Source organism: Protopterus annectens, chromosome 8.part0 (genome assembly GCF_019279795.1).
Source record: "Protopterus annectens isolate FY-2018-M chromosome 8.part0, PAN1.0, whole genome shotgun sequence".
Classification (NCBI taxonomy): Eukaryota; Metazoa; Chordata; order Ceratodontiformes; family Protopteridae; genus Protopterus; species Protopterus annectens.
Genome location: NC_056741.1, coordinates 42,615,745 through 42,640,812, shown reverse-complemented (window position 1 = coordinate 42,640,812; position 25,068 = coordinate 42,615,745). Strand labels below are relative to the sequence as shown.

Here is a 25,068-nt window from a genome sequence, read left to right as displayed (position 1 = left end):
TTTAGTTACGAAAAACATGACACTATAACAACAATAATGCATCAAAGTCTGAAACGTCTGGGCAGACATACATGATCCTATTAAAGTCTTAACTTTTAAAATACCTTAAACGTTTCCAAATCAAAAAGTGACACTGCTTGAACAGAATTATATACTCCAGCCTCTGCTAGGGACAAAGCTGACATTTGCTCCCAGAATACTACACCAATGTTAAAGAGAGGTCAGTTTTACCGATTTTGGCAGACTGGGGGCTGGGATGGGGTGAAACAGAAAATATGACTAAAATCAGTTTTCTTCTCACACAGATCTACATTTGGGGCATTTTACAAATATTTTTGCTGAAGACAGGGTAGTACCAGCGACAATTTTCAAGCAATCACCATTAGGTTTCTTTAAAAAAATGGAAAAAAAAAAAAAAAAAAAAAAAAAAAAACACCCAAAAGACACTGCTTCTGGGATTAGTCAGAGGCTGTGATGTAACTGCAGCCTACTCAATATGTTGTAACAAATGTAAAAATAGCAAAACAAAAATATAGCTAGATAACTCAAGATAGTTTCCAGTGGGTATCTTCATAAAGACAACCAGTCTGGTGTGACTCTTGTGAAGCAGTCTTCACAGGGGTAGAAGTAATGGAGGGGCATTCCACGACTGTCCACTTCCTCCATCAGTGAAGCATCCCACACTTCACTAAGTTCTGCTAAAACAGTGGCTGTTCCAAGCCAACAATCTGCTCCTTGGAACACTGCTGTCTGCTGCAACACCTAAAAGTTTATCTTGTGCCCCCATTTCTGTCCGTTCATCTCCTTTATCTGTCAAACATGCTGCGGGAATCATCATAAAAAATCACTCCCTCATAACTATTTAATGAAAAGAAATTTACTTTTCTTCTTTGCTGGAGAACATGTGAAAATCCATGAGTGAGAAAAAGAACACATCATCCACAGTGACGAGTAAGTCAAGTCTTTCAGCATCTCAGAATATGGCTGAATGCTTTTTGGGGAACAGAGGGAAGTGCAACCTTGCCTTTTTTGCCTTTTGGACTGATGCAGACCATTAAAACAGAAAGTAAAAAGGCTTGCTTGCCAATTTCTGTGCACTGGTCCCAAAAGCTTGTCCAGATCTCTGTCTCTGTCTTTGCTATTCTGTCCACTTTGCTAAACAGAAGGAATAAAGCCATAGCAAACAGAGATCCACTGTTGGAAGGAGATGAGTTTTAATCACTTTATTAAGGTGCCTCAGGAAGTGAATAGACTGGGGACACAAAAGATGAGGCAAAGTAGAAAAAGGCTTCACTAGGAACTTGAGAGATGATCCACCTGGATGGCGCTGGTACTGACGGTGAGGCACAAGTCTTTATGTGCATCATTTTTGTATGGGTTCATGTCAAAAGAGCATTGAGGTGCCTCAGACGATGGGACTTGCTGAGGTGAAGGATAGGGGTTTCCTTGCTGCTGCTGCTGCTGTTGAGGGTCAGGACCAGTGTGCTTTCTCATGTGTTTCATCAGGTATGTTTCCTGCAAAAGGACAAAAATAAAACAGCAGTTAATCAAAGTACAGCTTTATAAAGACACCTTAACATTAGATCTTTGACAGAGAGAGAGATGATATTGCAGCAGTAAATCATAATGTTTGAATATAACTTGCTGCCAAAGCTCTCATATTAGGCCATTTTTTTCCTCTGCTGTAGGTCAGTGCTACCCCGTGTCTACATTATTAATTATGATTGGTAATGATACCCCTACAAGCAGAACTGGCATGCATGAAGATCAGTAATTCCAACTGAGAAAAGTACAGTTACATTTACTTACTGTAAATGTAGATTTTCAAGTATCTTGACTGTTGCAGTAATAACACGGGACTTCCTAGCTGTGGATGCCGTTGGCTGACCTGAATACTAGAGATTTCTGTCCTCTCCTTCAGGCCGAGCAGAAGCTGTCTATCTCTTAAGTCAGGATATATGGGTATAAGTGTTGTCTGCTGGCACATTTTCAAGCCCCCCCCCCCCCAAAAGAAAAGAAAAAAAATGGAGCCCTACACTCTGACAATAGGCCAGGAGCACAAAGCTCCCGCAATCAGAGGGACCTGAACCCTACACTACTGGGGAGGGGATCCTGAGGTTAAGGGGGGAAAAGTATGCCCATACCAACACCTAGGCAAAACAGAAGGGAATGTAAGTGGGAAAGGATGCTGCAACAGTGGAGACACTTGAGCATCTACATTTATAGTAAGTAGGCATAAATGTACCATGGCTGTGTTTCACTGTTGCAGTGATAACAACCTGGGGGGATTCCCAAAGCAAAAGAGTAGAAAGTTGTAAACTAGTTACGCTGAAGCCAGAAGGCCGTGCAAGACATTAGAGGCAAATCTGGTCCTGGAAAAGACGGACAGATTTTAATGCTTGGTAAAGGTATGAAGAGAAGTCCAAGTGGCAGCTTCCATGACTTCTTTGGTGGACGCTCCTGTAATAAAAGCAGTAGAAATCGGTCTAGCCCTAGTGGAATGTGTTCAGATTTGCACAGGAACCTGTTTACTATAGTGCCTCTAGCAAAAATAAGTGCAGTTAGAAATCCTCTTAGAAATTGTTTGCTTGCTGACTGTTTTTCCCACTTTATTGCTAGCAAAGGCCACAAAAAGCTGGTCTAACTTTATGATGTTTATACTGGTTCAAAGAGACTTCAGTGATTACCATGGGCATGAAGGAGGAGTCCGTCCTCAGATTGACCCTGTGAGGGTGGAAAAAAAAAACAAAAAAACTCACACATTAGGGCTCCCAACTCAGTGACCCTTCTACTTGAAAATACAGCCACCTAGAAGTCAGTTTTCTAGGAAAGAAACTTGATATCAGAGGTGGCTGCAGGTTCAAAGGGTGGCAGAGTAAGCTTCTCCAAAACAAAGTTGACATTGGGGGGGGGGGGGGTTCTCATGGCCGGTCTGAGGTGGATCATGCCCTTAAAAATTGTTTCATAAGGGGGTTAGAAAATAAAGGGAGTTGCAGTGGGAAGAAGGCAGAGGTAGACAAGGCATGGGTTTTGGCCAATGAACAACAAAAGGCATGAGCTAAACAAGATCAGCTAGGCAGGTTAGCATCAGAGGAAATGTTATAGAGTGGTAGCTCACCTTTGCAGTACCATCACAAAGTAAAATATTTTCCATTTTCTTAGGTATGACTTTTTAGTACTTAGTTTTCTGGTCTCTTGTAGAATGGACAAGGCATTCTTATTGAAAGGATTAAATCATTCACACAGTCAACCTCATAGTACACATGTTGGGGTATATGATGATTCCCCTATTCTGAGGAAACAGATTCGGCTCCTAAGCAGCCAATGTTACTGTCTGGTAAGAGTGTGAAGTAGGGGTGACCAAGGCTGCCTTGGCTAAAAAGGTGCTATTATGATCACCCTTGGTCCTTCCCATCTTGGATGAGATGTATGGGAGGAAAGGCATAAAGAATAGACTTGTTCATGGAAAGAAGGGATCCGTCCTCTAGGACCTGCTGTCCTCGGCTTTTGTGCAATATTTTTTCCCTTTTTACATTTTTTACTTGTTGTTCCATAGAATTACAATAATATAAGATGTAATCAAGCATTTTCAAATTGGATTCACCATGTACAACAGCCAGACAGTGAAGTGTTGATAACAACAGCTATTTTAAAGAAAATAGCAAAGAGTAGAATAAAACCCCATCCAATATTTTGCAGACTTACAGTCATGCCGAAGCCCAAGCTCAAGTTGCATGTGACGGTAAGTACGCCATGCTCAACGAGAAAAGGATACTGCAACAATTTTCGTATTTTCTAATAACTGATCAACTTTAAGCTATGGATTATTACATGTGGCCCTCTGAGACTATCTCAATTTCTTAGTTTCAAGCTCTTTGCTCATTACCTTCCATACGACAGTCAACAAAGGGAAACACTTTTCTTTCAGCTTCTGGTAATGATTTATGATTTTCCATGCAAATGCTAGATTAATCACTGATGGTACAGGAGCACCGAGCACAACTAAATGCCCTACAAGGCAAAAGTGCAATACTTATCTGCCTGTTTTTCTTCTTGTGGCAAAAGGTCTTTTTCTGTCATACGTCATTTCTACATTAGCATTTGAAAAATGTCTATTTAATCTCCACTCATGTATGTCCGTCTCTGACCTGATGGGGTGGTCTGCTAGGTGGCTGATCTCCCTCTGCCCGGTATTGGACAAATAGATGCAAACCCATGGACTAAGCCACTTCCCAGAGCTGCATGGCTAAGTGGCACACAGGCTGAGTGGGTATCTGCCTGTTTATTTATCACATCACTATGGTGTTGTCTGTCTTAACTAATAGAGCCCCTGTCGTCCAAAGTTATTTGAATGCCTTTAGGTTCATAGGTTCATACTAGGCTATCTGCCCTAGGGCATTTATAAGCCTAGCCAGAATGTGTTTGGCTTTCGCCACCCATTTTAAATTAATTTTGCTATGCCTTTTTTGAGGTTAGTATACTGTGCCTCTGTCTAACAGTGACACAGAAGTGATACCCGGGGTAAACCTACGATATCCCATCCACGCATCAAGATTCCTCTTGAAGAGAGTCAATGAGGGACTCTGCCTAACCTGGACTGGGATTTTATTCCAGAGTGAAGGGAGCCTCTGGGTTATGAATCTGTCCCTCCAGCATGTCCTATTTATTTCAGTGCTGAGGTTCAAGTCTCTCAAGCGTGTAGCTCGATGGGATTTGGATTTTCTGAGGTGCAGCATGTCCATTAATTCAGGGTTGGACATGGCTTTATACGTCAGGCACAGATTACCTCTGAACAGGCGGTATGCCACTAAGTAGAGCTGGAGTTTCTTTAACCAGGCAGCATATGGCATCTGTTTGAGCCCTTTGATCCTCTTGGTGAGGTACTTTTGGGGTCTTTCCAGTTGCTGCAGGTGTCTGGTAAGGTACATCCCAAAAGGGGCATTGTACTCAATTATGGGCCTGATGAGGGATGAGTAAAGAGGCACGATGACCTCCCCTGACCTAGATGTGAATCCCTTCATGATTAGGTGGGCTATATAAAATGTTTTTCTAACCACTTTGGCCACGTGGTTGTCAAATGAGAGATTGCTATCAACTTGGGTCCCCAGGTCCCTAATTACTTCTTCTGTACTTAATGGATTACCACCTATGTGGTAATTTGTGGGCACTTTGTTTTTGCCAAAGGGGATGACTATGCACTTTTTGGCATTTAGCTTGAGGCCATGGCTCTGGCACCAGTTGTCTGTTTCTATGAGGCCCTTTTGGAGGATGCTTGCGTTGGCAGGAGAGTCGATTATGGCACCCAGTTTGCAGTCATCTGCGAACTTGGTCAGCCACAGTCCTTCCGTGTTGGCCTGTACCTCCGAGAAATATATACCGAACAAGAGAGATCCCAGGACTGAGCCTTGTGGGACGCCACTTGTAACTGGTTTGGAGTCTGACATGGCTCCAGCAATTCTAACCATGTGGGTTCTGTCCTTGAGCCAGTTTGCAACCCATCTAGTGACATAGGGGTTTATATTTAAGCTGGTGAGCTTACCTATAATGCCTGAGTGGGGTATTGTATCGAAGGCTTTTGCGAGGTCCAGGTAGGCTGTGTGGACCACCTTCCCCTCGTCAATGGCCTTGGTGACTGTTTCAAAGAAATCAACCAGGTTTAAGAAGCAGGATCTGCCCTTAACAAAGCCGAACTGGGTAGGATCCAGTGTCTGTAGGTCCCCAATATCTTTATTTATGAGGTCTATGATGATCCTTTCCATAGCCTTGCAGACCAAGCTAGTCAGGCTTATGGGGCGATAGTTTTCAGGATCCGTTGAGGTACCACCTTTGTGGAGAGGGACCACAGTTGCTGTACGCCACTCTTTGGGTACATATCCTGTAGTAAGGCTGAGATTGAACAGTAGTTTTATGTTTGGGTTTAGCTCTTCTTGGAGTTCATGTAGGATGCAGCCCGGGACACCGTCTGGTCCCACTGATGCTGTGTTTTTTGCTTTGGAGAGGGCGGCTCTTACCTGAGCATCTGAGATGTCAGGGGCAGCACTCTGCTGGGATAGATATTTGCCCTTTGGTGGTAGTTTGCGCTGAACCTGTCAGCTAGGATGTTGGCAATGTCTGTGGGTTCGGTGTATTTTTTGTCATTTTGGACTAATTCTGAGCATATCTGGGAATTACCACCCAGGTTCCTAACATAACTAAAGAAAGCCTTGCGATTAGTGTCCTGTGCAATTTTTCTCTCGAAGCTGGCCTTAGACGATTTTATGAGTGCCTGTAGTTTTTTGCTAATACTGATCAGAGATGCCTTCCCTTTTTGGAATTTTGTTCTATCATTTAGTAGCTTCCTCCTATTGTATAGTTTGTTTATGGCTGGGGTCCACCAGACAGGACGTCTGCCTTTGGAGGATTGGGTCTTGGTTTTATTTGGGATCGCATGATCCATGCATTCCTGAAGGTGTTCATAGAATGCATTTATAAAGGATTCTGCGGTCTGGGCCGTATTTTCCACAGGCCCGGGGGCTTTGAAGGATTCCACCTCGGTTTTGAGGAGTGTGAAATTTGCTTTAGAGAAGTTTTTCACTGTGGTTTTCTGGGCAGGGGTGGGGTCGGGATGTGAATATCCAGTGAGATTAGTTTATGGTCTGATCTTACCAGTGAGGGATACACTTCTGGTCTGGAGCATAGAGTCCCCATGCTGGTGATGATCAGGTCCAGTATGTTTTCCCCTCTTGTGGGAGTGGTAACAAGTTGTTCCATAGCATTTGAGTTTATAAATTCTAGGAAGCTTTGGGCTAGGGTGTTGGAGCTAGAGTAATGCTCCCAGTCTATGTTTGGGTAGTTGAAGTCACCCAATATAATGGTGTTTGGAGAGAACTTCATATTTTCCAGTGTTCTCAGGAAGGGCGAGTGGGATTCCTGGGTTAGGGAGGGTGGTCTGTAGCAGGCTATAAACTGGAAGGCAGTTTTACCCACTGTTAGTTGCACATGGATAGTCTCTGATGCTTCGTGCTGTGCCACCTACCTGGAGGTGTGGCTATCTTTGACGAATATTGATACTCCCCCTCCTTTAGTGGGTCGGTCCAAGTTTTGGGGCCGAAAAGCATGGTATGAGGTATAACCTGGTAGTGCTGGGGTGCTCTCGGGAGCCTTGAACCAGGTTTCTGTTACTGCACAGATATTGATGTTCTCCATGCTAAGGAGAGTTTTGAGTGCGTGCATCTTGAGGTTTAGACTTCTGGCGTTGAGTAGCATTACTCTTAGTTTCTTATCCCTTGTGATACCTATGGCGGTGGGTTTGTCTTTTGAGACTTGCCTAAAAAAGGCACTATGGGGGTAGCATGAGCCTTTGCCAATATCCGAAAGCCCAGGGGTGACAGGTGCAAGCCGTCCCTAGCGAAACATCGTGGCTTGTCGAGCATGTCATCCCAGGCTGACAGGCATTGGATCCCCTTTGAATGACACCAATACTTAAGCCAATTGTTGAAATTGATCATCTTGTCTTCATATTGTGGCATCATTCTTGGCGAGGGTAAGATGCTACTCAAGGTCAGGGTCATACCGGCCTGGGCCACATGCTCAGAGAGCTCCTCTATGTCTCTTTTCATGTAGTCCAGGGAGGTACTTCTCAGGTCATTCACACCAGCATGGACAATGACTGAGTCATATTTGCACTTGCTTTGGAGTGACCTGAGTGCTTGTGTTATGTGGCGGATCCTAGCGCCTGACAGGCAGCTCACCGTGAACTTCTCCTTGTTCAGGCTGGTGAGCGGGACGTCAGTGTGCCTGACGATAGAGTCACCTATTACAAGTGTATCAGGTGTGTTGTTTAGCCTTAAGGGCTGTGACTGTTCGGCACACTGGCTTTGTGAGCTATGTGTTGCACGTGTTTTGTTTTGGGGTAGCGGTTGCTTGGGTGTCTGCTTTAGAGGTCTCTGCTGCTTAGGCAGATTTTTATTTAGAGCCTCCGAGTATGTTTTTGTGTGTTTATGTGTTTGGTTTGCGGTCGTGGTAGGTCTATGTGAGACTGGAATTGTAGTGAGTGTGGTTTCCTTCTCCTCCTGACTGGTTACGCCAGTACTGAGTTGAGAGCGCTTAGCCTCCAGTTTGGCTATATGGATGCATCTCTCACATGTGTTGGAATTTGTTGGGAGGAGGAGAAGGTTGTCTGTGTACATGAGGCAGTTGTAACACTGCCTCAAGATTCCCAGATTCACCAGCTGGACCGGAGAGAAGATTGACAACTGACCTTTGGACATGCTAGAATAGTATTGGGAATTCCTTTATAATTGAAAAAAAAGGGCCAATGGGGAACAAGGTACTCAAGGGGAGTTTGTGAGGGTGTAGTGCTTTTAATTCTTTAGTGCTGACTTATATAATTGCTTTAGTGAGCAAGTGCCAGGTAACTTAAATGCAATGTGTTACAGGTAACTTAAATGCAAAAACGACAAACAGTAACTTTATTTTAAGTGAAACCAGGAAATGAGTACAGTAAGCAATGCAGATATCACTAGGGATCCACAGAAGCGCTGAAAAGCTGCGTTTTAGGTGGTATTAGCGTTTCAGGGAAATTACAAGCAAACAAACAAGCATACAAACAGAGCTAGATTCAGCAGGCCTGGATCTAGTCTACGCTACAGCAAACAAGGTGTACCAATTTCAGTAAGAAGCAGTTCAAATATGCAGGCACTATAAGCCTTTAACCAGATATTCCCATCTCAGAAGGGCAGATTCCAGCCTCTCCTCCCACAAGAGTGCAGACCACGATCCCTTTTAATTGGCCTGAAGCCCAAGTGCTTAAACCAGAATTAATACACTTTTAGAATAACTGACACTGAGCCCTCAATCAGCAGTTCCTAACTTAGAAGGATGTAAGCTACCTGTCCTGCCACTACAGTGCAGACCACAAACCTTCTTAATGTAAAAGAACTGGCCTGAAGCCCAAGTGCTTAAACTAAAAGGCTTAGAATGAGTTACACCAAGAAGTAATAAATACAACTGAATACTTTTAAGATGACGCAAAAGCAAAATAAATTAAGAAGAAACACAAATACAGTAAAAGCAGATAATTTTTTTTTTCAGAAAAGTAGCAAAAACAGTAGTAAAAACAATTCACATGCAGTGCAAGCTGGCACACTTGAGTATGTAGCGATATTAGTCCACACACAGTTTGAAAAAATGTAATTAAATTAAAAAGGACTAAAAGCAAGTGCAGAAAGGGTTTATTAGGTAGAATGCGGTAAGGAGATGGGACTGGGGGAGTGTCCTAGATCAAACCTACAGTGGGGCGGGCACTGCAAAAGCCACCAAATTTAAACTACAACCAAGAACAGGGAGGGGGAGTGGGGAAGACAGTCTCAACAGAGCTAGATATGAGGAATCACAGTGCAAATTATAAAACCACAAAAAGTGCAGAAAATATACCTAAATCAGCTTATGTCCAGTTGATGTATGCAAACAAATCTCAGTAGCCAGCAACTCGATTTAAAATGATTACTAGAAATGTAACCAACACAGATTTTAATGTTAGCAGAAACCCCCCAAGCTAATTAACACTTAAAGGAATTTCAAAGCAGTCTAACAACTACTGCAGAGCTTCAGAGACACACACAAGACAGTTTCAACAGAGCCTAGGTACTAGGAATCACAGTGCAAATTATAAAACCACAAAAAGTGCAGAAAATATACTTAAATCAGCTTATGTCCAGTTGATGTATGCAGACAAATCTCAGTAGCCAGCAACTCGATTTAAAATGATGCCTTTAAGGACTGCCAACATCTCTTCTTGGTTTATATGGCTTCTTAGAAAGGTCTGGTCTCATTTTCCCAGGACCTGGAAACCACTGAAATATGCACACACACCAGGTCTGAGGCATTTGTAGTCAAAACCTGGTTTTCTGGCAGGATTTGAAAGGGTACTCTTTTGCTCATGGCATAACCTTGGTCCATAATACAAATTATTTTTTTAAGCAAGGGAGAAGCTGTACCTTATAGGTTGAGGGAATATCTGTATTGGCATCACAATTTCCTGATGTACCATTAAATCTTCCTCATATGCAGACTGGCCAAGGGAATCATCAAAATGCACGATACCAATGTATGTCAAGGTTCTCAGGACTTACCAGGCTGCCATAACTACTTGGCTTAAAAGGTTGTGGAAGTACTGGATTAGGAAGGCACCTTTTTCCTGCAACAGGGAGGCCACTTGTTTTTCCGTGTATAGTTGGGCTCCTAGGAACACCACTTAGTATGTGGGAGTCAGATTTGACTTCTTGACACTGAGTAAACCCCCAGAGGAGATAACTGTAGTTAAACAGATTTGGCCCGAGTCAGGCAATCATGTTGATAGGGTTAAATATGAATTCCCTTTGTTCTGCAGAAAGCAATTACTGGGATCAGACACTGTGAAAACTCTGGGTGCAGCAGACAAGTGAAAGAGCTGAGCAGACAATTAATAAAGCTTCCCACCTGCTCTGAAACTACCTCCAGTGAGTCCTACCAATGGGGATGTACAGGTATGCATCATTTAGGTCTAGGGTGACCAAGAAAGCTTGAGGTGATAACATGAGCAGAAACTTTTGTATGGTCAGTATTCTGAGAACCAGCATGAGCTTGTTTCAGCCTTGACAGACTGGTCTCCATGTTCCTTCTTTCCTTGGCACTAGGAACAGTCTTGAGTAATAGCCTGCATCCCATTCTTTTAGAGGGACTTGATCTATAGAGCACAGACCTAGCCAAAGATCTATTTGTATTAAGGCCTTTTAACTAATCCTCTGGGGCACAGGGAATGCCCACCAGCTTTGGAAGTGAGATAACAAAATCAAGTTACAAACTTTGTTTTAAGTGCAGTCTTGAATGATGTTCTATTCTTTTAAGAACCGGGATAATGTCCTACCTAGTTCTGAGGTATCACGGGAGGAAGGGGTTGGAGTGGGATATGGGGTTGAGGAAGACGGAGGTGCCTGGGTGAGTCAAGGCTACTTCTTGATGGGCCCCTGAGACAGGGGCCTGGTTCCTTGGTCTGTTTGTCATTGCTTCTGTTGATTTTGCTGTCTTGTCCCTTTTGGTTCTTCTCCATCTTTGTCTGTGTTGAGAAGTAAAAAAGGGCCGGTGTTTTGTACAATAGTTACTGCTAAATCTATGTGGCTGGACTCGCAAAAGGTCCTTAACAGTCTGAATGCATTTAGCTTGTCCTCCAGCTTCTTAAATAATGCTTCAGCCACAGGTCCCAATAGAAACTCCTTCTCCAATGGGGTGTCCAGGTGTTCTGATTCTACAACTTCTGGATGCAGCTGTTCCCTTAACTAGGCATGCCTACTAATTACTAACCCAGAGGCAGCTGCCTTGCTTGATGCTTCTAAAGCATCAAAACTGCAATGTGAAGAATACTTTAGCAGCCTAAGAACAGGAGTTGCAAAATTCAAGAAATTCTTTTAGACAGCGCTTTGTCCTCCACCCCTCCAGTTTTTTGACCATATGGAACTGGCATGCACAACCAGGGTGGCAGAGGAGTAAGCCTTCTGGTCAAACATGTCCAGAGTCTTGCATTTTTTCTCACTTGACATAGGATTTCTAGAGATGCTGTCCTTAGCTCCCTTGGCACCTTGAGACTCCACATCAGGATCTTTCTTGATATTTTTAAAAAAAGTGCTTATGGGAATCTAAGACCCTGGGGAAATGGTCTGGTTTCCTGGAAGTAGGCAGTTGTCAGTCAGAATGCAGGGAAGGATCAAGTATGACATCATCCGCTACCCCTAGTACTGCAAGAATACCAAGAGGTTTGTATTCAGCACACTTTAAAAATTCTCTTACCCTGTTCTGAGATTGTGGGTAGTCCTGAACTTCCCAGATGAAGAACTCCCTTCATTTTATAGAATGACTCCCCAAAGGTGAAGTCCTCATGAGGCAAGATTTTCATCAGACCTTAAAACATATGAACCAGTGGAAATCTGGTCAGCATATGCAAAGTATTCTTCATCACAGTTTTAGGAATCAGACTCTTGGATGAAGGACCCGCTCTCTTTTTGTAGAAGTTCTTGAAGCAGTGGTTCTGGCAGGCCAAAGCTACTCTGATGTTACAATATGTAGGAGATGCTCAGCTAGCCTGACTAAAATCAGATTGATAGGCCTGGTGAAAGGTGGACCCAGAAGGCCTAGGCCACAGCAAGTTGGATGCAACCTTCTTGAGTTTGGCCTTTGGTTTTGGTCTTGTTGTGGCACTGGATATACTTGGGCCAGGATGTAGGTGGTCGCAGCCTGTGCTCTGTCTGTTAATGACTCCTCTCTAACCCAGGAGATTCCAGTCCCCCTTATAAGACCTAGTGTGGGTGTTGGAAGTAAAGGCCTGCAAATCGACCCCAGACCCAACCAATGACCCAAGTCCTTCGATACATGTAAACACAGAGGGGGATGATGGCATATCAGACTCCAAAAGAGTCTTGGTAAAGGCCTCAGCTGCACAGTCTGTCATTGGAGGAGACTGCAAGGGCATCTCTCCTCTGACTACCACGACTCTGGGTGGACTGTTGGATGCTATTCTAAAGTGCTTAGAATGCCTTCCTTCTGTTTTTGAGAAGAGCCAGTGTGACTACCACATGCCATACTGTGATGTTCCCATTCCTTGTCCGAGATCTCAATGAGCACAGTGGGGGCAGTTGGGCATGTGCTCTGAGCCTAGACCAAAAAAAAAAAAAAAGGACAAGTCTTTATGTGGAACTTGCTCTCTATACTGAAGACAAGTATTACGGTTTTATAAATCTAATACACAACTGCTAGAAAAGCAGTAAATAATTCCCCAATGGGGCACTTAGCTTTAGAAACTCTATGACAAGGACTGGTCAGCCACTCTAGACAATAGATGCTTCAGGCTCTGATGGCAAGAAAGAACTGAAAACATGACACCTGCCAATGACTCTTGTAACCGCATGCCCTGACATCAGGTATAGGACATCCACCAGGCCTGAAGGAGGAGACAAAAGTCTCTGCTATTCAGGATGGTCAAGAGCTTCCACAGCAAGGAAATCCCATGTTGCTATTAATGCAAAACTGAAACACAGTGATCATCCTCAAATATAAGGAATTCTGATAAGGTAGGCAAATGCAGGCTGGCTAAAATTTTAAACAAAGCACTGAGAACTATATACAGTAATTATATACTAATAACAGGAAACTACATAAAGAATAAGGACAAAGGTAATGGGAGTGGTGGGTGATATCCTCCTCAAAGATCTATTGTTAAAGTAAATTTCCTATCTTTCAAAGAAGGCTACTGTAGCAATAAATCATATTCTGTTCAGGAAACCCAAGAAGAAATGGACAACGTTATGGTGGTGGATGCTTATCAGATCCCCTGAAACACTGCTGCCAGTCTCTAGAATGTGTTTTCACTGTAATTTTCAGCTGAAGCACGTGGCAACATCAAATGAACATACTTTAACATAGTGCTGTGGTGCAGCAGTAGCGTTGTCGCCTCAAAGCAAAAGATTTTCTGGTTTGATTCTCGGCTGGGGTACCTTCTGTGCGGAGTCTGCATGTCCTCCCTACATTTGTGTGGGTTTCCTCCGGGTACTCTGGTTTCCTCCCACATTACAAAGGCATGTGTCTAGAGCGTTTCTTCCCGGGCCTCCGCTGAAAATTGGCTTTGTTCCAAGTTGGACCTTTCCAGTAAACAAATGTTACATAAATAAAATAAAATAAAAAAACATGACCCTCTGATGTACTGATATAAAAGACAACAATACAATGCACTACCATCACTTTAACAGGACCTGCCTTGCAAGTTGCAGGCCTTGCTTTCTTACGTTGACTGCTATGCTGAGGGACAGAATCACAAACCACCTGAGAAAGGGCGTAGTACAGTAGAAGGCATTGCCCTAGTTCTTGCACCAAAAGCAGACTACAGATAAAGTACAACTCTGTAAGTACACTTACCATAACAACAGAAGTTGGAATGAACACTGCTAAGGTAGCCTAAACTATATGGGTAGTACCCTGGCTAGGGACATAACCACTGGCCTGTTTCCAAAGTTTGCTTGACTAAAAAGAGTGATTTGAATGCCAAGCCATTCAGAGCACCGGTCCCACTCCCAATCTCTTCAAGTGATGAGCAAAAAATGTCTGCTCCTTCTACTTACACAATTGGTCAGATACAAGCCATGCCCCACTCCGTCCTGCCCCAGCTCCCCAATGGAAGAGCAAAATAACAAACACAAAAAAGGTCTGTTCTTAGCACTGACACAACAAGGTGGCCAGATCATCCCCCTTCCCTCCTGCCCCAGCTCTTCAATGGAAGATGAAAAAAATTAAAAGGCCGCAAACAGGTACCCGAGACTCCTGAAATACAGCGGGCAATCAGGTCCCATTTCTGCCCCCTGCCTCCTGACCTTCCTCTTTAACATATCAGTAGTTGCTACAGTTTTTACCCTGTATAAAGCATCAGGTTTCAGTTAAATAAGGTTTTGTTTATGTTTAAACCATATTAAAGTGCTTGCTACAGTCAGTTTAGACGACACATGGAGTGGTAAATATTTGACCAAAAATACAGTACCAGCTTTTAAAAGCTGTAATTTCTTCACTAAAGAGTGATCAAGAATCAGGATGATGGCTTAGATGGCTGACTAAACCCTCAAACAGTTTGAACCCAGGACACTTGCCTCCTTTACCCTGTCCTAGCTATGCTACTGCTCACAACTACTTATGAGTTAGCAATCCTTTCCCCTATGCTCAAGGAGCTTCCAACATTCTCATCCATGGGAACCAAAGATTTGCACATTTCTGTTTTCTGACTTTCTCTATAAATTCTCTTTCTATGTCTACTCTCAACTGTGCTACAATTTGAATAATGTCTTTTTGTAGGTTTCTTCCAATTTTTCCATTTCTGTGTTATGGCCTTTCTAGTCATTATTTTTGTCAGGATTTCTTTCACATGCTTATAGCATACCCAAGTCTCCTCAGGTTCTTAAGTAGTAATCTTAATTTTCTTCTTTTATGTCCCTGCCCATGATTAATAGTCCAACTATAAATTCATTCACATATTTCCTAAAATCTGTTAATGGTCTGCACATCCAAAATGCAAGTCTCCAGTCTCCTGGTTCATTTCTGTCACATCTCCAACAAACGTTACTTTCTGCTGCATATGCCTTAGCAATTCTATCTGAAGTATAAAACACTTAAGCAGACATTTCCATGCAAATATTCTAAACTTTCATGACTTTAGTGCTTTTCTCAAGAGAGGACAGATCTTTTCGCATTCTTCTGTGTTATAGCAAGGAATTTCTACCAGTCCTGGTTTAGTTTTAATACTTCTGCTACTTCCTCCATTTGTAACCTCCTGTATAAATAAGAGACTTGCCCTCTTCTCTGTTCTTTTTCATGTCTCACCACATACACCCATCATATTACTAATGACCAGTGCTTTTTCTTCTCTTACCCAGTTTATCCTCTGAATTTAGAATATTACAAGTTCCTATCTCCCCCCATGTAAGTGTTCCTTGATCTCCTAGCAGTTGTTCCCAGTATTTTGGTTGCCCCTACCCCAATTTCACAGGGAATCCTGTGGTCCCTACTACATTATCTCTAGACTCCTCTTGTGGTAGTATGTCACCCTTCCAGCTCTTTAATTTATCCTTTTTAAATTATTTCTTTAGCTTTGTCTTTAATGTTCATAATATCGGTAGCGTTTTAATTTTCAAGGTTTGTTCCATGGAAGGCAGCTATTATATCCTTGGCTGGATTCAGCAAACTTCTGTGCAGGAATAGCTTATTCCTGCATGGAAGGGACCATTCCTGTGCAGCACGGTAGCGTGCCATGCATATGTATGAAGGTGCACTGCCATACTCTAAAACGGACATGGTTCTGTCTGCGAGCGCAGGGGGGTGTGTCCGTGCAGTGCATGGACACTAAATACATCCCCTGCACTCAGAAAGTGCAGTACAGCACTTCCAATGTCGTACTGGCATAATATTAGAGCTTAGCTATAATATTATGCCAGTGTTTCACTGTCCGCGGACACTGAAATGTAAAACAGAAGCATTTCAGTGTCCGCGGACACTGAAAGCAAAACGGCAGTAGGAAAGCAATACAGGGGGTGTGTCACAGCCTCTGTGACACACTCTCTGTATTGCTAAAGTGCCGTACGGCACTTCTGCAGTCTGCAAAAGCAGGTAATGTATGCAAATGCACACATAATAGGGGATAAATCCCCCAAGTGTACATAAGCACAACCCCAGCCCCACAAAAGAAATAAAGCATATACTGAACAGCCATGCATCAGCATGAAACATGCACAGAACCTTGAAAGCCCAATCATTACAATATGTCACAAACACAGTCCCAAATAGTCACAACACCACAATACACACCCTGATAACATACAAAAAATAATACTACTACTATATCCCTGTTTATAATGCCCTAAGGGATGTTTAAGTGTAGCTAAGTGGGTGTGTACATTACAGCTTAAACATCCCACAGGAATTAAATGAAAATAGATATGGGAAAACATCCAAGCCATGACAGTGAAGTGGTTAGAGTAACAACTTTACATGCACGTGCTCAGGGTTCGAGTCCCAAGACAGGCAATTTATTTCATCATGTGAAAGTACTGTTAAACTTATTTTAGTAAATGTAAACTATGTAGCAATTAGTTTTTGCCAACCAGTGTAGAGCAGCAGTTCCAAAAGTGAGATGTCAGTGTAGCAAAGATGTGAAGCCCCCATATAAAGACACGTGCCCCATACAGTATACACAGGAATATAACGTAATGAAAGCACATAGGGAGACGTCATGGAAGATAAATGTAAAAGTATAAATGTGTATGTACATATTTATGTTATATTACACAATGACTGGCCATTTACATACAAAAATGAGTATGCTAATTGGCCAGCCCAAACAGAGTGCCTGTTGAAATCCGAGAGTACGCAAATGGGAAAAGGTCTGGATGCCTGGACTATTTCCATTTGTATACCACCTGTTTGTATTTCCAGTCTGCAGAAATAGGAATGGAGAAATGAAGATCTCTGTTGTGTTTACAAACATATCTCGTTATGTGTTACGAGTCGAAGAACTCGTATAGCATAGCAAGATATCATTAGAAAATGCAATGGAGATCCTCCTGTCAACACACAAAGGAAGACCTCCATTGCCTTTTTAATATATCTCACTATGTTATACGAGTTCATCAACTCGTACTACATACTGAGATGTGTTTAAAAAAAAAAAAAAAAAAAGGGCAAATGAGATCCCCCTGTCTCCGTTGTTCCTCTGCACAGAACTGATGTGCTGTGTAAGTGTGGGAACATGTCCCTTACGCATGTGCAATACATCAGAAACGGCCTAGGATACCAGAAAAACTACAGTAGTGTACACTTACCATAAATGTAGATGTTCGAGTGTATTAACTGTTGCAGTCATTACATCTAGGTAATCTGCTAGCAGGTTGCCCTCAGTCGGCCTGAATAACAAAGTCTTGGGTCCTGCATTGGTTGCGGTCGCCTCTTCCATGACGTCAGGTCGTCAGGGGTGTAAAACATGCAGCCAATGCCATTTTATTCAGTTTTTCTTGCCCCAGATGTCAGGTGCCCCCAAATGGGGAGCAAAAAATATATATATAAATATATATATATATATATATATATATATATCAAAACAGAAATATATATAAATGCACTTTTAGCAACATAAAAGTACAGTTTTGTACCTACCATAAATGTAGATGTCCGATAGATATGCAACTGCAGTCCTGACATATGGGTTGTCCTGCCTCAGGCAGCCCTTCAGTCGGCTGATGTCGCCTCCTCCCCGACGTCAGAGCAGTTGGAGTATAAAGGCATCCGCTGACGCCATCTTCTTCAGTGTTTCTTGCCCCAGATGCCAGGTGCCCTCCAAGGAAAGCTAAATTTTGTGAATGGATAAGCAAAAAATTCCAGACATGCACAACAGTAATAAACAGATACACCATAACAGATATCCCCAGCTAAAAAGGAGAGGGGGAATGGACCCAAGGAAAAAAGCAAAGGGGTAGGAGGGAGGGAAAACCTGACTGCAGTTGCATATCTATCGGACATCTACATTTATGGTAGGTACAAAACTGTACTATGTCCTTTAAGAATGCAACTGCAGTCCTGACATATGGGTTGAATACCATAGCCAAGCTGGGGGTGGTAGGATCTAAGCAAGGGATGGTGTAGCTAAAAGACCCTGCAGGACTGCAGAAGCAAAGCCTGCTTGGGATCTGGAGTATAAAGACAGGTTGTAGTGTCTGGTAAATGTATGCATGGAGCTCCATGTAGCAGCCTCTAGAATGTCCTTTGTAGCCACTCCTCTTAGAAAGGCTGTGGATGTGGCTATAGCTCTGGTTGAGTGTGGCCTAATATTGGCTGGCACATCCTTTCCATGGAAGGAGTAACAGAATCTGATGCAGTGTCCAATCCATTTTGAAATTGTTTGTTTGGAGACTGCCTTTCCTTGCACTCCGGCAGCATATGCTACAAATAGGTGGTCAGACTTCCTGGTGGTCTTTGTTCTGTCCAAGTAGTAGCGTAATTGTCTGTATGTCCAAAGTATGCAGCAGCTTTTCCCCTTTATTTTGAGGATTGGGAAAGAAAGTAGGCAGGTGAATTGCTTGATTTAGAGACACCCTGGATATCACTTTTGGCATGAATGAAGGATTGGTCCTTAGAGAAACTCTGTCCTGATGAAAAATGAGAAAGAGAGGTACTGCCATGAGGGCCTGTATCTCCGAGACTCTTCTTGCTGAGGTAACTGCCAACAGGAAGACAGTTTTCCAGGAGAGAAATTGCATTTCTGAAGATGCTGCTGGTTCAAAAGGAGGAAGAGTTAATTTTTCCAAGACGTAGTTGAGGTTTTCCTGGTGGAAGGTCTGCGTGCTTCCAGCAAGATTTCCTGAACCTTTTCGGAGAGGGGGACATGGGACAAAGTCATGTAACCCTCCAAGCTGTCAGTTGTAATGTTTGCAGGTTTTGATGAACAGTCCTGTAATTGTGTTGAGTTAGGAGCAGAGGCCATTGGGGCAAGGGCCACGGTTTGGTGTGAGTTATGCTCAGTAGCAAGGGATACCAATGCTGCCTTGGTCAGTCTGGAGCTATCAATATTCCTTTTGGTTGCTCTGATTTGATCTTCAGTAACACCTTGGTTAGTAGTGGTAGAGGAGGGAATGCATAGATTTTTAGGGTATTCCAGCTGAAGGAGAGAGCATCCGTTCTCCAGGCTAGAGGATGGTGTGTCCTTGAGCAGAACCTGTCCAGGTGGTGATTGAGATGAGAAGCAAAGAGATCTATGTCCGGTCCTCCCCATGCAGTTGTTATTTGTGAGAAAATGTGTGGATGCAGCATCCATTTGTGTGGATCCACGAAATTTCTGCTCAACCTCTCCGGCAGAACATTGTCCTTGCCCGGAACAAACTGGGATTGCAAATGGATGTTCAGTTTCAGGGACTTTTCCCAAAGAGCCATTGTTAGTCTGCAGAGGGGATACGAGTGAGTGCCTCCTTGTTTGTTTATATACCACATGACAGTGGTGTTGTCTGTCCTTATTAGCAGATGGCCCTGTTGAAGAGATTTTCCAAAGGCTTCTATTGCATGCATCACTGCCAACATCTCTTTTTGATTTATGTGCAGAGGCATTTCCGTGGGAGTCCATTGACCTTGAATGCATCTGTCCTCCATGTGTGCCCCCCATCCATGATCTGAGGCGTCTGTTGTAATGGTTTGACTTGCTTGAACTTTGTTGAAAGGCATGCCTTGGTTTAAATGGCTTGCTTGAGCCCACCACAAAAATTCCCTTTGCAGGCATGGAATGAGTGGCATTACATCTTCTAGATTGTGGCTGTGTTGAGACCATAAGCTTTTTAGGTACCATTGTAGCTTTCTCATGTGTAGTCTTGCCAGAGGGATCAGAAGAATGTAAGATGCCATGAAACCCAGGGCCTGCAGTATCTTCCTTGCGGTCAGCTGGGTAAGTTTTGCTAGGCTTTTGAAGTAATCTGGTAAATGCTGTTGTTTCTCCTCTGTGAGGAAAGCCATTTGTGATTGTGTGTCCAGGTTTGCTCCTAGAAAAATAATCTTTTGGGATGGCAATAGTCTTGATTTTTGAATGTTGACTGTGTATCCCAAAGCCTGTAGCAACTGAATGACATAGTCCACGTTTTTTATCAAGGTTTGTTTGCTGTCTGCTTGTATGAGGCAGTCGTCCAGGTAAGGGTATATTTGAATCCCTTGGAGTCTGCAATGTGCAACTACTGATGCCAGGCATTTCGTGGATACTATGGGTGCAACAGATAAGCCAAACGGCAATGCTGAGAATTGATAATGCTCTGTTCCTGCAAGAAATCTGAGGTATCTTCTGCAGCTGTGTCTGATTGGGACATGCAGGTATGCCTCCTTGAGGTCCAGAGTAACCAGCCAAGACCCCTTGCCCAGCATGGGAAGGAGTTGCTGTAACGTCAGCATTTTGAATTTTGACACAATGAGAAAGGTGTTTAGAACGGACAAGTCCAGTATAGGCCTCCATTGCTTTTCTTTTCTTGGAACAAGGAACAGTCTTGAATAGAATCCCTGGCCTTGTTCCTGAGGAGGAACCTTTTCTATAGCTTTTATTTGTAACAGCTTTGAAACTTGTAAGAGAGCCTCTGCCCTTTGATTTTGTGGCAGGTTTGGCTTGCCTTGTCTCGTTGGTAAGGTGTGAAAAGTGGAACCTGTAACCTCTGTCTATTATGTCCAGAATCCATTTGTCCTTGGTTAAAATGTGCCAGTTCTTTGAGAATAAGGATAATTTTGCGCCTAGAGGTGCTTCTCTTTGAGCCTTGGTAGGCGGAGTGAAAGTCAAGTCATTGTGATTGTCCCTGTGGTGCAGGTGAACTCCCTGCGCCACTTCTCTGATTTGGTGGTTGCCATTGGCGGCCCCTGTAGGAGCCTCAGTATTGCCCTCTACCTCGAGCACGCCTGTTCTTTCCCCTTTGAAACTTGTCTGAGTCTGGAAAGGACCAATTCTTTGACGGCCAATTCCTGCTGAATCTGGGAGGCTGAACCTGGAGGAAATCCTTGACAGTCTGTACTGATTTTGCCTTTTCCTCAATAGACTTCAACACATCCTGTGCATTAGCACCGAAAAGCTTCTGTTTTTCCAGAGGTGCATCCAGGAGCTTAACTTTAACATGGTCTGGCAGTGGCTGTTCTTTCAACCAAGCATGTCTACGTATAACGGCCCCTGTCATGGCTGCCCTACATGAAGCTTCCAATGCATCATAACCACACTGAAGAAAATGATTGCTAACCTGCTGAGTGTTATGAACCAGATCCTGCAATGCCTTTCTATCTATAGGCTCAGGAGAGGCTAACTTTTTCTGCAAATCATCCATTAAGTAATCCTGGTACTGAAACATATGAAAAAGGCAGTTGAGTGACCTCATGGCAAGGGTGGAAGAGGTATAAACTTTTTTGCCCCATCTCTCCAGGGACCTAGCTTCCCTGTCAGCGGGCAGAGGGTTTTTGGCCGAGGAAGTAGCCATTGCCTTGGGGCCCTGTGAAATAGTTTCTAGATCCACAGAGTGTGCCTTAAAGAGATGCTTATGGGTTTCAGGGACCCTGTAATATCTGTCAGGCTTGACAGGAGCAGGAGGGAGAGAATCAGGTGAAGCACTGGAGTCTGAGTATACATCATCAAGGACATCCAACACTGGAGGAATAGATAAAGGCCTGTGTTGGGGTAGCTTAAGGAAGGGTACGTAGCCTTTTCCTGGAGTCAGAAAATTCCTGACCCTGCCACTGAAAATGTTCTCTCATGGAGTGGAGAACTTCACTAAAAGAAATATCCTCTGGAGGGGAGGCAGAGGGAATTGAATCCTCAGCATCCGAGTCCTCATAGGCCTGGAAGGATTCTTCCTGGGTATCTGAGTGCTCTGAATCCCCAGAGGCTTCATCTGAAGAGAGGGTGTCTGTCTGCTCAGTTCTAGGCCTTTTATCTGCAGGCGGCTGAGAACCTCTGTCTGGAGTGCTGAGAACCCCTGATAAGAGAGATTAGATCTGCAGCAAGAGTCATGATCTGTCTATCAGAAGAGGGGCCCTGAGCAGTAGATTTAGGATGGGCCTTGGCCTGGCTGGCAGCCTTAGCACGTGCAAAGACCTAGATGGACATGGATACCGGAGGCCTAGCTGCCCCATGTGCAGGGGTAACCTTGTTCACAGGAATGGTGTCGGGTAAATCTAGAGCTTCGGTTTCTGGAGGGAAAATCAACAACCGGCACCGTTAAATCTCCGGGACCGAAGAACGCGTTAAAGCAATGTCGTCAGCCTGGGGAGGTTGAATTACCGCTTCCAAAGGGACCGATGCACTCGCAGAGGGCTTAGGCATGGTATCGGTGGACGACGCGGGCCGAGGATGTCGGTCCCGGTCCTTGCATTTTTTGGTAGATTGTGCTGTCGGTTGTTCCGACGGCATGATATAAGCGAAAGATTTGCCAAAAAAGTTTAAGGCAAATTCTGCCCGGCGCCTGAGTGTGCGCTTATTAAAGCAAGCACAGGCAGCACAGGCCGAGACGTTGTGGTCTGGGCCCAGGCAAGGGAGGCAGTAAGAATGGAAGTCCTTATGAGGTATTTGTTTACCACAAGACAAACAATTATTAACTTTTTCAATTTTTTCTGACATTGGCTGAGGCAAGAAAAAATGTTCCCCAACGGGGTACTTAGCTTTTAGATGACTTCGGTAACTGAAAACACAGGAGCTGACCGACCGGCACTTGCGAACTGCTTCTGCTTCGGGCACCGCGCGGCAAGAAAGACTGGAGAAGATGGAGTCGGCGGATGCCTTTATACTCTAGCCGCTCTGACGTCGGGGAGGAGGCAACATCAGCCGATGCCGGACCCAGACTTTGGAATCCGGCCGACCGAAGGGCTGCCTGAGGCAGGACAACCCATATGTCAGGACTGCAGTTGCATTCTTGAAGGACATCTTTACCTTCATCTAAAAGCAAATACACCACAAAGGCTTTAGTGTATAGTGAAAGAAAGAAAAGGTATAGAAAGGGAGATGATGGGTAACCCGGACTGCAACAGTGAATACACTTGAACATCTACATTTATGGTAAGTGTACACAACTGTACTATGTTCTTTGTGTTTCACTGTTGCAGTCATTACATTTGGGTAGAATCCCAAAGCTATGGATGGGAGGATGGAACTACACAGCATTAAGAGCGGCTATAAGGCCCTGCAGAACTGCAGTGGCAAAGCCTGCCCTGGATTTGGAGAAGAGAGGCAAATGATCATGCTTTGTGAAGGTATGAACAGAGCTCCAAGTAGCAGCTTCTAGAATGTCTATGGTTGGAACCCCTCTGAGAAAAGCTGCTGAAGTAGAGGCAGCCCTGGTGGAATATGATCTGATCCCCCTGGGCACAAGTTTACCATGGTCCAAGTAGCAGAAACGAATGCAGTGGCTTATCAAGTTAGAAATAGTCTGCTTTGATATAGCCTTCCCCTCTGACCCTGCAGCAAATGCTACCAGTAGTTGCTCAGACTTTCTTAGAAATTTAGTCCTGTTTAAGTAGAATCTTAGCTGTTTGTGAACGTCCAATGAATGCAGAATCCGCTCCCTGTTCTGCAAATTTGGATAAAATGTTGGCAGGTGAATGGTCTGGTTAAGAGCCTCACTGGATACCACCTTAGGCATAAAAGAAGGCTTGGTCCTGAGGGGCACCCTGTCTAAGTAAAATGTAATAAAAGTCTCCACTGCCATGAGAGCCAGAAGTTCTGAAACCCTTCTTGCTGAAGTGACTGCCAAGAAAAAAGCCGTTTTCCAAGATAGAAATTTTATATCCGCAGTAGCTGCTGGTTCAAAAGGAGGCAGGGTGAGTTTATCCAGCACAAAATTGAGGTCCTATGCAGGAGTTGCTGATCTTCTGGGAGGCCTTAAATTTTTGGCCCCTCTAAGATACTGTTTAAGCAGAGGATGAGAAAAGAGGGGAGGCTCTGTGTTGTAATGAGCCGAGATGGCAGAGGCATGGATTTTTATTGAAGAAAAAGATAGGCCCTTGTCAAGCATCTCAGTCAAATATTGTAAAATCTGAGGAATATTGGGCTTTGCTGTGTCTGTTCCTTGTGCTTGGTTCCAAGCACAGAATCTCTTCCATTTATCAGCATAAGATTTTCTAGTACTAGGCCTTCTGGCTTCCAAAATGACATCCATCACAGATTTACTGAGAGGTGTTGTTTGAATAATTAATTGATCAGCCATGCTACAAGATTCAGAGTTTGGAGCCGAGTGTGCAGAATTTGATAGCTCTGCTGAGACAGTAGATGAGGTATTCGAGGCAAGTACCATGGAGGAAGTTGAGACATATTCCTTAGAAGTGGGTACCAGTGCTGGTGAGGCAAGTCCGGAGCAACTAGGATAATTTTTGGTTCTTCCTGTTTGACTTTTAGTAAGACCTTGGAGAGGTTTTTCCAGCTGAAGAATAGGGCATCCACTTTCCATGCTTTTTTGTTATGAGTTCTTGTGCAGAATTTGACCAACTGATAATTTTGGGGAGAGGCAAATAGATCTATGTCTGGGCTCCCCCATTTCTGTGTTAACATACTGAAGATCTGTGGATCCAGTTTCCATTCGTGCAGGTCCATAAGATTTCTGCTTAGGTCGTCTGCCAGAGTATTTTGTTTTCCTGGCAGGAACTGAGCTTGAAGATGTAGTTGGTAAGTCAAGGCTGTGTTCCACAAGGCCATAGCTAGTCTGCAAAGGGGGTAGGAATGTGTACCCGCCTGCTTGTTTATGTGCCACAACTGTGGTGTTGTCCGTCTTTATCAGTAGTTGTCCTGGATGAAGTAAGTCCATGAAGACTGTCAGGGCATTCTGAACAGCTAGCATCTCTTTCTGGTTGATATGCAGATGCATTTGGTTTGGGCTCCATTTGCCCTGAATGCATCTTCCCGCCAAGTGGGCCCCCAAAGCATAGACTGACGTGTCTGTAGTTAGGGTTTGGGTGGTGGGGGGGGGTGGTAGAGTGAATGACAGTCCCTTGTTTTGGTGACATGTCTCTGCCCACCAAAGAAACTCCTGTTGTAGGCAGGGA

The 25,068-nt window shown here is 43.8% G+C and overlaps 1 protein-coding gene across 1 annotated transcript in view; it reads right to left on the bottom strand.

The window, feature by feature from the left end:
• Positions 1 to 406: 406 nt before the first annotated feature.
• Positions 407 to 25,068, bottom strand: part of ZNF384 (zinc finger protein 384) — a 1,170,835-nt gene continuing 1,146,173 nt past the window's right edge. Inside the window, exon 7 of the mRNA XM_044079105.1 lies at positions 407 to 1,515. Within this exon, the coding sequence (XP_043935040.1) occupies positions 1,294 to 1,515 (222 nt within the window). The 3' untranslated portion in view covers positions 407 to 1,293. The remainder of the gene's footprint in view (positions 1,516 to 25,068) is intronic.